The sequence below is a fragment of the Podarcis liolepis genome (assembly GCF_965112155.1).
Source record: "Podarcis liolepis genome assembly, chromosome: 6".
Classification (NCBI taxonomy): Eukaryota; Metazoa; Chordata; class Lepidosauria; order Squamata; family Lacertidae; genus Podarcis; species Podarcis liolepis.
The window spans coordinates 30,784,248-30,798,683 of record NC_139559.1 but is presented as its reverse complement, the minus strand read 5'-3'; the positions used below and the strand labels follow the sequence as shown (position 1 = coordinate 30,798,683).

Below are 14,436 nucleotides of genomic sequence, written 5' to 3'. Positions count from 1 at the left end.
GCAGCCTTTGATTTAATTGGGTTCCTTGACACAGCCACTTCCTTTGTCCCGCACAGCTGGAATCCAAACCTGGGAAAGGCTTGACAGAGCGAGCGCTCTCTGACTGGAAGACAGCTCTGAAGAGGGAGAGGGAGGAGCACCAGCACCTCCTGGCTGAGTCGTACAGCGCTGTCATGGACCTGACCAAGCAGCTGCAGATCAGCGAGAAGAACTGGGACCAGGAGAAGCTGGAGCTCCTGGACCGATTCAAGGATGAACGGCAGCAGACAGAGCAGCAGGTGAAGGAGCTGCAGAACAAAATAAATCAGGTGAGAACGGAATACATTGTGCGGGTGCAACTCGCCCTCCAAAGTCTCAGCGAGTATTTCAGCAAGTGTGAATATAATGTGCATACCCTTAGCAGAATCAATATAGGCTGGCAGCAATGGATGTTCCTGCATGAGCATAAGTGTGGGTATAGACGCAGAGTGTTGTGGTCGAGTCCAGTCCTGGATTTAAATCCCTGCCCAGCCACAGAACTCCCTGGGTGACTTCCAGCCAATCACTATCAACTAGCTTATTTCTCAAGGTGGTTGGGAGAAGGACAACTCTGTATGCTTTCTGAGCATCATGGAGGAAGGGCAGGATAAAAGCATAATAATAATATGAATCAGGATAATGATGCTGGCCAACAAATGCCTATCCCCTAGGCTTCCTTGTTCCCATGAATACATGCATGTGCTTGCATGCAGCACACACACTAGCGGGGTACACATAACCCCCTCTTGTGCAGAGCTGCCAATATGATTTTCTGGTTCCAGGTTCCAACAAAATTCTACTGGGTGATGCTGAGTAGGACTAACATTCGATACAACCTTGTATAAGAAGATAAATTTGTATATAATCTGACTGCACTTGCCGTTATATGCAATTTTATGTGCTTTTTTGCAGATGGGGTACAGGGTCCAAATAAATATAAATCTGGATCCACACACAATTAATAAGCTGACTGGCAGCTGGAGTGTCAACATATTAAGCTTTCCCCATAATTTCCAGACTAGAAGAGGCTTGACCTGTTGCATTTCTGCCTGCCTCACAGCTGTTACAGACACAAAAGCCCTGCCTTCCCTCCACCACCACACATCCCATCCCAAACCATGCAGAGAAATCAAGGTTCATGAATTGTGAACCAGCTATGTTACTGTAGATGCATGTGTGTTTTGGACATCAGTAGGCTACAAATGAGGCACCTAAATAAAGTTGAGACCCTCTATCATCTCTCCTGTAGATTTTGTGTGATCTGCAGCAGTGGAATAGATCCGCCTGTCCCCCAGTGGCACACTGAACACATTCCTTTGCCAGCAGTTAATGTTTCATTGACTGATCCCCAGCCTGACCCTCTGTCAAAATGGATCCTAAGCAACACATCTGCCCCCAAGCTCCAGTTTCTCTATTAGTGATTGATTTTTTGAAACAGTGTCTCTGCCAGAAATATGTGGGTGCTGCAAGGAACACCCAATATCCCCCGAGTACTGTGATGCCAGTGGGATGTCCCTGCAGGGGCTGAACTTTGCAATGCACTCATTAGAAACTGAACAAAAAAAAGGTTATTGTTCACTGCAATGCCACGTAGAGGACAAATTGGCTCATGTGCAGGCCCAGCACTAGAATTGCTTTGTCTTTCAGCTGCAGAAGGGAGCTGACCTCTGGGCTTTGAAAAACTCTGAAATGGAGAAGCATGGCAGTAGCTGGAAAGAGGTAAGCTGGGCAGGAACAGCTTTGTCCTAACCTGTAAAATTCAGGCAGAGATGACATGTGTTGGGTGTGAACTAAAACCTTGCCCCAGAAAGGTGAATGGAAGCTGTAGAATTATGCTGGGGACAAATTATAAGGGCATGATCACATTTGATACTTGTGAACATTCCAGATGCCTATGGTTGGCTGTGTGGTGTAGTGGTTAAGAGCGGTAGACTCGTAATCTGGTGAACCGGGTTCGCGTCTCCGCTCCTCCACATGCAGCTGCTGGGTGACCTTGGGCTAGTCACACTTCTCTGAAGTCTCTCAGCCCCACTCACCTCACAGAGTGTTTGTTGTGGGGGAGGAAGGGAAAGGAGAATGTTAGCCGCTTTGAGACTCCTTCGGGTAGTGATAAAGCAGGATATCAAATCTAAACTCTTCTCTTCTTTGGACGCAGAGTTAGCTTTACCTTCTCCTGGTCCAGCAAGGCATTCACTTAATAGGTTATATGTCTCTTATTACTTATGGTGAGGATATTAGGAATGTGTTTCCTGAGAGGGGCTGCATGACAGACAGAAATTCAACAGGGCCAGCTATTTCCAACTCTGCGCCTTTGTGCTAAGGAATGCTGCATTTGTTGAATTTACCTGCATGCATTAAAATATCCTAGCCTTGGTCATGATTGCTATTTTTGATCTCTTAATAGCACTTCCGATTTCAGCTAACTTTGCAGTGCATTTCTTTGAAAACTGTAACACCTAGAGCAGGGGCCAACAAACTTTTCCAGCAGGTCCACTGTCCCTCAGACCTTGTGGGGGGCTGGACTATATTTTGAAAAAAAAAATAATGAACGAATTCCTGTGCCCCACAAATAACCCAGAGATGCATTTTAAATAAAAGGACACATTCTACTCATGTAAAAACACGCTGATTCCTGGACCGTCCACGGGTCAGATTAAGAAGGCAATTGGGCTGGATCCGGCCTCTGGGCCTTAGTTTGTCTACCCATGACCTAGAGCAATGAGCATTTTGACTGAGCTCTTGACATCGCACTGAATTCTGAAATTTAGGGGAAATCCCCACAGAACCCTTTTTTGCTGCTTAAGTGCAAAGTGAAGCCTTACATTCCTCTGGGAAGCTGACCCCTCTGCCCTCTTTAGCTAAGCTTCTCTAGGCCTGCCATGATGTTGCAAGGCACTACTGATGATAAAAGGCCTCTCTAATGTTCCTTTCAGACTCTCAATGAGAAAATCACCGACAAAGAAACTGTTTCCGAAACAGACATGAAAGGAAGCAACTTAAAAAGGTGAGATGTGTGCAGCTTCTAAGTTTTGCTTCTTCCTTCAACTCTTCACCATCTGGAAAACAGTCAGCTGGCTCCTCTAGCCATACTCAAGCTTAACAATTGGCGAGAAAAGCACATTGAGGCCATGGGGTGCGGTAACATATGTTTTCCTTCTCTGTGTAAAACTGGTAGCTGGCAATACCTGATGCCACATTGAGGCAGAAAATATAGACTGCTTGGTTGTTTGCATGTGAGTCTATCTGTATAATTTACCAGCTTCCATACCTCTCCCTTCAGCAAGTGTAAATACACAAAATGCATATTACCATGGAACTATTTGACCCTCATTGCATCTTTCAGGGACAGAAGTAAATGGTGTGCATGCCCATATTTCTTATCATGTTTTTATTCTACTCCCTTGCTGAAAACACAAAACATGTTACCTTGATAATGGTATTGCCTTTTAATCACTGTATGCTATGATTTCCCCCCACCTGTCTTCCTTGTGTTCCCTGTAGGTGATTATTTAGGACAGGGGTAGGGATTTTGTGGCCACCCAGATGTTGTTAGGCTCCTAATGCCCATCAGCCCCAGTCAGCAAGGTTACTGGTCAGGGACAGTGTTAGAAACTGAGATATGAAAGCTAGGAGCTAAATAGCACCTTAAACCTAGGTTATAGGCACCACAGTGGAGTGTCTAGGTGTGCTTTTTTATAACAAGAATACAAAGCTGAAAATGAATGAACTGCAACTAAAACCTTATGTTCATTTTTCACATGATCTAGGCCTCATTTGAAGACTGCAAAAAAACACCACCACCAGCGCCATACTTCCCCTGACTGCCCCCCTGATATTCTTATGAGAGTCCCTTCTCTAGTCTTCAGAGAGTGGCTGGAAGTGGGGAGGCAGAAAAAGGTCCTCCTTTCCTACCACTCTGCAGTTTTAATTTGAAATCTCAAGTGCAGTACCAGAGCTCTGCACCCAGAGCTCAGAAACTGCTCAAACTATATGAAATTCCCTGTCACAAAATGTGCCTAGAACAATGGGAGTTTTGAACGCTGGTCAGGGATGAAGGGCACTGTAGCCCAGTGATATTTGGAGAGCCACAGGTTCCACATTCCTGATTTAGAAAAAAATATGTAAAATGCAGGCAATAATTCCTAGTGAGCCTGAGCAAAAGAGGACCCCGTAGATTCTTTTAGGAGATTCTTAGTGCAAAATGAGTTGTTTCCCTTTTCACACTGTATGGGACAATACAGGAGTGGGAAGTGGGACCTTCTGTTGAGCTTCACAGCAATTCTACTGCAAGAGAAGTGCTCTCTCTGTGTGGAGTCACGACTTTCAGAGGCAATAAGAGCCTAGGACTAAAGCTCTGTGCAAAGAATCACACCCCGTGTGTGTGTGTGTGTGAGAGAGAGAGAGAGAGAGAGAGAGAGGATTAGGTGGCATTAATGTGAATACAATGAACTCACCACAGTTACTCTCACTTCTGTTTTAGCAATGCACAGCCTTTTCCGCACATGCATCAATTATGGATCTGGGGGTCATTTCCCAACATTATTTACCCTACTCATAACTTAGGGGATAATGGAGATAGTAGGGAATGGCAGAAGACATTAGCCTTTGTAATGTCAGAATGTCCAAATGGAAGTTTGGAATACAAAATTTGAAAGGCAGGTCTGCAGGCATCCATCTGTCTTCTGTCCATTCTGACATTATTGAAGGCATGCCTTCCATCCAATTTTTCTTGCTTTCCTGGTCATCTTAAGAGATGACTTGGAAAATAATAGGAGAATTGGCCATCATCTGTAGGAACCATGAAGCAGGAAAGTAGATATAGCCCAACCAGGAAAAAGCTTCTACTTAGGAAGGACAGAGCTTGGAGGTAGAAATAAGACACCTTCCCTAATAAATGTGCTTGCTCCCTTCTCTTTTCTATCCAGGACCAAGTCAGTCTCCTCAATGTCTGAATTTGAAAGTTTGCTTGATTGTTCTCCTTATCTTCCTGGCAAAACCAGTCCCGTCATCACAGACAATGTCCGCAGCAAAAAGGGCTCTCCAGCTACACAGGTGTTGCCGGACACTTTGAAGGACCCTGCAGGGTTTGCCCCTGATAACTGTGCCTATCTGAATAGTGAGCAGCCCACGCCAGAGAGCCTGACCACAGAGAAGCTGGATGTCTCGTCATGCAACTTCACCCAGACAAGCAGCTTCTCTGTGCAGGATCAGGCCCAGAAACATGTGCAGAGAAGCTACACTGCTCCCGACAAGACTGGGATCCGCATATATTATAGCCCACCGGTGGTACGTAGGTTGGAATCGCCCCTAGTACACAAGAGAGACGGGAAGATAATGGTTGAGCCTGGCTTCCTGTTCACCATGGCCAAGCCCAAGGAAGAATCGGACAGCTCCGAAAATATGTACAGCCGGTGGCTATGCAACTTCTCTAAGCAGCACCGAGAGCTGCTTGACAGCAGTACTGTTAGCGAGAAAGCTGTGGCCCCTGTGCCCAGATTTCCGCCTTCCTTGCATGACCTTGAGATCTCCGGCAACATGAGCGATGACATGAAGGAGATCACCAACTGTGTCCGGCAAGCTATCCGCTCCAGCTCCCTGGAGAGAAAGGTTAAGAGCACTTCCAGCCAGACAGTGGGATTGGCCAGTGTTGGTACCCAGACTACCCAGTCTGTCAGCATCGGTCTGCAGACAGACATGCCCAGGGGCAGCATACACAGCAGCAAGAGCTGGTCCCCACGAAGCTCCTCCCTTATATCCGTTCGCAGCAAGCAGATCTCGACCTCTCTGGACAAAGTCCACTCCAGGATCGAACGGCCCTGTTGCTCCCCCAAGTATGGCTCTCCGAAACTCCAAAGAAGATCATCTTCTAAGCTGGACAACTCCAAGGACCGAAGCCTGTGGAACCTCCATCAGACTAAACAGAATGGCTCAGCCTGGGCTCGTTCCACCACCACTAGAGACAGCCCTGTTCTCAGCAACATTAACGATGGCCTGTCCAGCTTGTTCAATGTTGTGGAGCATTCTGGGAGCACAGAGTCCATCTGGAAGCCAGGATGCCAGGAAAGCAAAGCCAAGCCAGAAACTCCTAAGTACGGGATAGTGCAGGAGTTTTTCCGGAATGTGTGTGGCAGAACTCAGAGCCCCACTTTGGCTCCAGACAAAAAAGACCTGGTAGGAGGAGACAACAGCAGCAGCAGCAAGAAGCCGGAGCATTCCTCCTCAGTTGTGCTCCAGCAGTCGGAAAACGCCCCCAAGGTCCTTGACAAAAAGCCCTTGAAGCAGAGCTGCAGCGAGGAACCAAAGCTGTCCATCCCAGGCCAAGGTGGCAAGGACAGAGCCTTAAAGGAGCCAGACATCATCTCTGCTATTATTGCCAATGAGGTAGTGCTTGCTTGCTTTAAGACAGGGGTGGGAGACTTCAGGCCTGGGGACCAAATCTCTCTACCCGGCTCTCAGAACCAGAATATACCCCTTGCTGACCCTTCTTCACACCCCAAGTGCTTGTGCATGGTTAAAATGTATCTGAACTCTGATAACCCCTTTTGGCTGCCTGGATAGAGGATGGTGTGCATGTGTATAGAAACTAGCCTGCTGTACAAAAGTATAATTTACATCAGTTGTTCCAACCAAAAGGTTCTCCACCGCTAACCTGCCCCTGCCTTCAGCCCTTCTGTGAGCTGAAATGTAGCATACAGTGGTGCCTCGCAAGACGAAATTAATCTGTTCCGCGAGTCTCTTCGGCTTGCGGTTTTTTCGTCTTGCGAATTAGCGGCTTAGCGGCTATTAACGGCTTAGCAGCTTAGCGGCTATTAACGGCTTAGCGGCTTTAAGGAAAAGGAAACAAACTCGCAAGAACTCGCAAGACGTTTCGTCTTGCGAAGCAAGCCCATAGGGAAATTTGTCTTGCGGAACGACTCAAAAAACAGAAAACTCTTTCATCTTGCGCGTTTTTCATCTTGCGAGGCATTCGTCTTGCGAGGTACCACTGTAGCATTATCTCCTGTCCACTGCATACTTCAAGGGCCAGAAGCAAGGATGTCAACAACCACCATCGTATATTGCTTTGGCCACTACTAAGCACTTAAAGAGACAAGGGGTCAGGTTTGGCAAGTGGAACTTCCCTGCTCTCTCCTCTTCCTGTGTGTGCCATGTTTCAGAGGGTTGGGCTGTGTCAGCCCAGCTTACACAAGGCACAGGTAATCAGAAATGTCTTGCTCCAGAAAAATCCCAGTGGCACCAGGCAAACCTCCCTGTTCCATAACTAGGGTGCCACTACCAAAAAGACCCTCTCCCTGGTAATTACCTGCCTCACTTCATTCTGAGGGGGAACTCTAAGCAGGTACGTGCAGGAGAAGGCAATAACCGGGTCCTAAACTATTTAGTTAAAAACAGCACTTCACCTGTTGCTAGGCTTTTAAAGATGCATTTCAGCTATTCGTTGTGCTTCAAATACATTATCTTCATATCATCCCTGTGAAGTCCTACTGCATTATCATCTCCATATTGCGGATTTGTTGCAGGGGGTGGGTCAGAGCATAATGGTATACCTTAACAAGGCCATGTAGGGAGTTTCTTGCTGGAGCAAGATCTGAACAAGGTTCATGTCCTTTAACCGCCACGCTGTGACAGGTCTCAAGTTGTCCATCCTTTTTCAGACGCTACCCTTTCCTTCTGTCTCTCTTTGCAGGATGTTGCCTGTGATTGCAGCTCCCAGTCGCTGACTTCCTGTTTTGCTCGGCCGTCACGCTCAGCTGTCCGCCACTCCCCTTCCAGGTGCAAGCTGCACCCTTCTGACGGCAGCCGGGTAGAAGAGAAAGCAGGGCCTCTGAGTGAGTGAGAGGGCTGCGCTTGCTGCCGTGCTGATGGAAGAGCAACCTATGCGCTGGAACTGCCAGTCCCTCCGACACCTCTGGGACTGGCTACTTCTGAGCCAGCTGCAGATGAGGGGCTCTGCTCTTAGATACCCAGGGTGACACCATGTATCTCCTGTCTCACCTCAGCTCAACAGGGATACCGGCAGCACAGAGGCTGTGCTACGTGGGCAGGGGACAGAGTGGGAGAGTCTTGCTAGAGGTGTGGTTTCTCGGTCACTGGAAACCTTTCTGTCCCTCCCCCCTCTCAGTGGGAACATGACCTACAAGAGCTGGACGTTGCCAGAGTCTCGTGAAGCAGTCGGTGCTGTTTCCATGGCATTGGGTGTGTGTGTGTGAGAGAGAGAGAGAGAGTGTGTGTGTGTCGCCAGTTCGAGGAGATGCATCTCTCTTCTTTGTGCAAAAGGCATCACAGTGAGGGATTAAGGAGCGCAGTATCAACAAAGCTGCTTGGCCCTCCCTGCCTTGGTGGGGAAGGAGAACAGCAGTCCTTCAGGAAACACTAGACAGCTGGTTTCAAAGCCTTAAGAACTCCTCTCAGAACAGCTGTACTATAGGATTTCCCCAGAACGAGGCATTCAATATGGTGTACAGAGAAAGAGGGCGGGGGGAGGGTGCTAGCAAAATTGCCACCAGGAAATGCCACCATAGCATAAGTGCTCCAGGCCGTTGTGTACAAGTAGATTGGGAAAGCCCTGGATTTGCTCTGCAACCATATTTGCATGGATAGTTTTCCCCAGGTGTGCCCATCATACAATACCAGCACTGGGCCATGCACCCAGCCTGCACTGTGGTCTATTCAGAGTGCTGACACTCTTAATAAAACAAGAGTACGGTTTTGCACTACCGGTTCTCCTGCACCTGACCTGTGGGAAACAGCCATGCAAGCATGGTCTGTGTTGCCTTCCTGTCCACGTGCATCAGACTTCCCATGATTACTGAAATGCATCAGTAGACCTGGACTTTTTCTTCTTCAGGCCTCTGATGCCATCTCCATGGCTCAGAACAATTGTTGCTTTGTATCAGCCTCTGTGCTTGGCTGCTGCGGTGCAGTTGAGCACCAGGAGTTCACAGAAAGATTATGCTGAGTCCTCCATGTCTACAATTCCAGTCTGTTTCCATTTCTCCATACCCCACACAATGGGTAGCTGTAGTTATTCCTAAGGAGAGTTGCTTCTGTCATTTGTTGTTGCTTGTTTTTCAACTGGAAATCTCAAAACCCTTTGTGATCAATTTGCCTCTAAGAATAGTTTAACAGAGAGGAAATTGCTTGAGTGCATAGGTGAACAAGCACAGAGCCCATAGAATGAAAATACAGATGAGACAGTGAATGGGTAGAAGAGGTACCATCTTTTCAGTGCTGCAGAACATTCCAAGTTCCACAGGAGGCAGGGGGTTGTGTGCCGGCTGCATATCTCAGGGCAGAGCTTCTCCTATGTCACACTCTCCAATGGTTGCTGCCAGTGCTCTACTAAATATTTTGATGGTTGCTAGTTCCTGTGAGTCAACCCTCTTCTAGAGAAAAGGTATTAATGGGGATCCTCCAGCATCCGGTGTAGTGCATTATCTGCTCATACAAACAACTTTCAGGGCTCCAGGAAAGGATCTCTCTTTTCATGGACTCTTCTGCTTTGCTGAGGGATTTGGGGAGCAGGCAGGTTTTGCTTCTCCCCACCTCCAGATTCAGTAGCACAGATTTGTGTGTATTGCAACACTTCTGCAGGGATGTGATCTGAAAGGTAGGACAATATGCGAGAGCAAGCCCTGGCTTCCTTGGAAGTACCCTTCCAAAGAGAGCTGGCTCTTCAGGAACTGTACCACTTGAGACTGCAGCTGGGGGATCAGAAGTTAGAGTGGTTGTCCATGTAAAAGAGAAAAAGCAACTCAAATCTCCCAGCGGATAGAAAACTTGAATGTCAGGCAGAATAATCAGCTAGAACACACTCTACCTCTGACATGTCCGCTTTCCACAGGCAGGACACATGATGTGAGCAATTGTTTAAACTAGCCACGTCACCCACTCGTGAAGTGGTATAATCACATGGAAGGGCTGTGTACTATGTGGCTTTTAGTTTTTGTTTAAAAATATACATCTGCCTTCAGAGAGGATTCGGGAGGAATATTCTTTAGAGGTGCAGTAGAACCTCACTGATCCATATCAGAAGCTCAGTGGGTCAGTTTTTGTTGTTGATATTATTATAAAACAGCAGGTCGTCCTTATAGGCTGCAGAGAAGATTATCACAGCCGCCTCTATCAGTGAGATTAAAAAAGAGGCTTGGAAAGCTGAAATGAACATGAAGCTTCTTAAACCCACAAATCTTTGCAAGCAGGCAACTTTTTTTTAAAAAAATAAATCTTCTGAAACCTGCATGCATTTTGGCTGACTTTCAATTGATACCTTGCAAGTCATAATTTTTAATTTGTATTTTTAATTTGAATTTTAGGTTTTTGTCATATGTGTGATAAAATTCAGAAGTTCAATTCATTATGTAGCTAATTAGTAATGCAGCAATGTAAATGTCTGTGACATCATATTATTTAAAATAACTTGCAAAACAGGAAAAATATTGTTTGTTTTATTTTTTGTAAACTTTTGACATGTTTACAACTGAAGAGACCATAGACATGGCTTGGTGTACTTTGTGCTAATTTCCCCCCCTTCTAAATTCTGCACCAAGCTAAGCTGAATTTTGCAGTGAATAAATTATGCTGACTATATTTGCTTATTTTTGCCTACTATTATTCTGCTTCTCCAAGGCATGGAGAGGGGCAAAGGTCTGGGCAGAACAGGGTGACTTCACCCTGGCACCTGGAGATCCAGCTCAGCCCCTTATCCTCTGCTCCTCAGAATTAACTAAGACCACTCATCCCATTTCTCATATACTTTCATGCACATCCTTGCTTTAAGGACTAGAGTGGCTCTCATATGAGCTAGAACTGAGAGGTTTTGCTGTTGCAATCTCTCCCCATCCCCAACGAGGAATATTTCTGATTGATTGGTCTCAAATATTTGCAGCTCACTTATCATAGTCCATCTGCCTTGGTCCTTCCATTGAATCTTCTTCAATTGTAAGCTCTATTGTTTCTTTACAAAAACATTAGCTGAAAGAGACCAAGAAGCCATTCATAAAATGGTATTTGAGGAATGAATGATTCCTCTGGGAATCATGTCTTGAGTGCCTCTTACTCTACAGAAAACTACTGCTTGCTTTCTCGTCAAGTGATGGGCACCTGATCCTCCTACAGCCTTCCTTGTCCTGAAGTGCATGTCTATTATGTTTGTTATTAAAGGTCCATGGGTCGGATTCAGCTAGCCCATTCCGTCACCGGAAGCCAGTGCAAGGACTCTCACTAGCACATTGGGGCTTCTCCCTGCTCTTCCCCCCCCCCATGCCTTCCTCCAGATCTGCTCTGCAAGGTCAGTGCAGTGTACAGTGGGAGGAAAGCTGAGATCATTCTGTCGGGCAATAAATGCTTGTGCTGATGGAGTGACCTCCATTGTGCTGTATTGAATTCTACCCCATGTTCCTATTTTTAGCAACAGAGATGCTTCAGGGGGACCTACAACTTCATCTACCTGAGTTCTTTGTGCTTGCTTTCAAAGACGCGCACATAGGATTGCAGCCGAAGGGAGACATAACAGTTTCACTCCCCATAGCGTTGCTCTCCAAGATGTCTCTGTTTGGTTTGCATTAAAAGCAGGAAAAGCAAAACAACATCAGGGCTACATAACAGAAGCTTTGGTATTCCCTGCAGCCAATGGATCAGTTTAGTATACTTTTTTCCTGTGCTTTGGGCACCTTCAGAATGTATAGCTGGTGAGGTTAAACTAAATCCTGGCAAAGGCTCATTGAAAGCATCTCTCTGCTTCCTGTTTTGATGCAGCAACAGGCTATGTTGAGCACTGGCCAAGGGACAGAGAAACCAGCGTATCTTTAAATCCTTGATCTCCGAAGGAGTTTCTTTAAATACTGCTATTCTCTAAATTTGGGAGCAGGGAGCTAGGTGAGGCAGGCAGAAGATGAGCTAAAATAAAAATACCTATTGGATTATGAGATTGCAGGTGCAAAGCCGGGGGCACTGTCCTTGTATGACAGTCTGTGGATCTGCTGATTGCGTTTCACGGGGATACTTAGCTCATTCTCGGGGGAGAAAATCAGCCCTGACGTCTAATATGGAGCTGGTGAAAAATTATTTCAGGGGCCTGGAGGAGGCTGGAAGCAACTCTGCGGAATGCGGCCAGACATTCCCAGCCTAAGAACCTGTATGCTGGTAATTGCCTGGATATACTTGCTTGGTTTAACAGACAGGCTGCTAACACTGCCTTGGCAGAGCAAAGGGAAAAAAGGGCCAGCACCACATTGCCAGGTATAGGATTCTCTTGAAGCCAGTTCCTGCATTACTTGAATGGCATTCACTTGCAGAAGTGCAAGGGCCTTCCACATTCCCTTTGAGACGAAATTGCAGGGAATCTGAATCCCAAGGCATTATTGCTTCTGTAGGCAAGCACATTTAAAGTGACATAAGGACTGACTCTTGGTAAGCACTGCAAGTCAAAATCAAAATAGCGTGCAGCTAATGAAAGACAATGGGGCAAAATACACAAGGAATGGAGTCGGGCAGGAGCTACAACAAGCACATTATAGCCCCCCACCCCCGATAATGTGGGACTCACATTATTTACTCTCAGGGCTGTGGGTTCAGAAGGTTATTTATTCAGCACAGCCGATTTAGCATTGATTCCTGTGAACTGCTGCAGCCTTTTCCTAGGTGGCTGAGCTGCTTCCTTTTGGCAGGCCAGCAAGATCCATGCAAATATCACATCTGTGGCCTTGTTCTCTGTCTCCATCCAACTGTGTGAGTGTTTCAGTTACCACTAGCAAACGCAGAGCTTGTAGCAACTAGGCTGTGCCGTCGCCACCAAGCGCCTTACTGTGCCAGGGGAACGGAGATGGTCTGCCTTGCTCTTGCTATCTTCCACATGCAGAGCTGGGCAGAAGCTGGGTCTATTCTCATCAATAGAGCAGAAATGCAAAGCAGACACTGGCAGCTGTCCGGCTCAGGGCTGGGCAGAATTTTCTGGGGCAGCCCCTTTCTATTCCTTGCATGAGTTTGTAAAACGGGGTGGGCAGGGAGTGGGGGTTAAAACATGCTTGCTAACTCCTGGTGTAAATACTTCCTTTTGAGATGGTTTTTAGCATTTTCATTGGGAACTCCTTTTTTAAAAAAGAATCTTCTACTTTTTGGATTGTGATTCCCATCCCCCATTTTGACAAAAATGCCTTTTAATTATTTGTATATTCTTAAAAGTTTGTCTTACTCTGTAAATAACTGTGCTGGATATTTCTTGAGTATTGGAGTTTATGGATCCTGAGATACTTTGTCATTAGCAAGTAGCAGCTCTTGCCCCCAGGCAAGATAAAACTTGCAGCGTCCCCTTTGCCAATAATGCTCCAATCTGCAACATGTCTCCATGCCCACAGCAGTTGGGCTTTACCTTGGCAAGGTTGGTGTGGAAGGCTTGTGACTGAGCACATCCTGAGATGTGGACAGAGGGTGCAATCTGATCCACAGCCTTGAAGGAATCTCAGCGGAAACTGGGCCACCCTGATCAGCATCCCTAGGGGGACTGGCTGTTGTAAAAATGGCTCCATCCAAATTTTACAGGAGCTAATTCATCTACTAAGTTTCCTGTGCTCACAACTGGTTAAGTTGGTCCTGTCCTGTTTTCTAGTTCCCCCTGTCTCCAAGAAAAACTGTGCATAGTCTTCCTCCATTCCCATGCATCCCATGTGTGCTCTCAGCCCATGTAAAACCCTGCAGCACTTAATGTACAGCTGGATTATTAGTTATTGCCAGTTCAATTCATGCTGAAATCTCTGTCCATCACCCCTTGCTCTCATGCTTCCTGCAGGGATCCTAGCTCTGTGCATGCGCAATTACTTTGAACTGAGTTGTGTGCAACACAGCACTTGTGTATGGTCTGAAGGCAGTTGAGGCCACAATCTTGCTGAAACTAAGCAGGTCTGGATGTGGTCAGTGCATGGATGGGTGACCATCTCCAAACCCCCATGTATGTATGCCACCTTGGGAGCGGTGTCTCATGATGGGTGAAAGGTGGCATATAAATATAAGAAAAAAATAATTCTTATAGAAAGGATTCTCGGGAGGCTGCAATTCTGAGTGTCAAATAAATAGGAAAAATACTTAACCCTTTCCATTTCAGCTGTCTTCCTGCTCAGAACTGCCTCCTTGCTTTTCCTCATGAGCAGTTCCAGATGTATATATACAAGGATAAATGAGTATCTGGAGCACCATAAGGATGAAGCAACTTGGGGCATTTTCAGCAGAGCAGCAATCTGCAGTGAAAGGTTTGAGTTCCTTCTCCTGCAACTCTGCAAAAAATTGCAACTGCCTGAAGATTTTTTGGGGGGCACTTTACATATAATTTTTCATTTGTCCATGACACTGGCTTTTGTCAGTAGGGGAGGAGGGGTCAGGGGTCTGTCTGAAAAAGCTCTGCTTGCCATTTTCTCTTGCTTCTGC

At 46.4% G+C, this 14,436-nt stretch overlaps 1 protein-coding gene across 1 annotated transcript in view; it reads left to right on the top strand.

Annotated features, from left to right (window-relative positions):
* The window catches only part of MTCL2 (microtubule crosslinking factor 2), a 92,452-nt gene extending 81,844 nt beyond the window's left edge, over positions 1 to 10,608 (top strand). Inside the window, exons 11-15 of the mRNA XM_083507876.1 lie at positions 57 to 308; positions 1,666 to 1,737; positions 2,952 to 3,022; positions 4,944 to 6,399; positions 7,706 to 10,608. Of these exons, the coding sequence (XP_083364002.1) occupies positions 57 to 308; positions 1,666 to 1,737; positions 2,952 to 3,022; positions 4,944 to 6,399; positions 7,706 to 7,855 (2,001 nt within the window). The 3' untranslated portion in view covers positions 7,856 to 10,608. The remainder of the gene's footprint in view (positions 1 to 56; positions 309 to 1,665; positions 1,738 to 2,951; positions 3,023 to 4,943; positions 6,400 to 7,705) is intronic.
* The last annotated feature ends 3,828 nt before the right edge of the window (positions 10,609 to 14,436 follow it).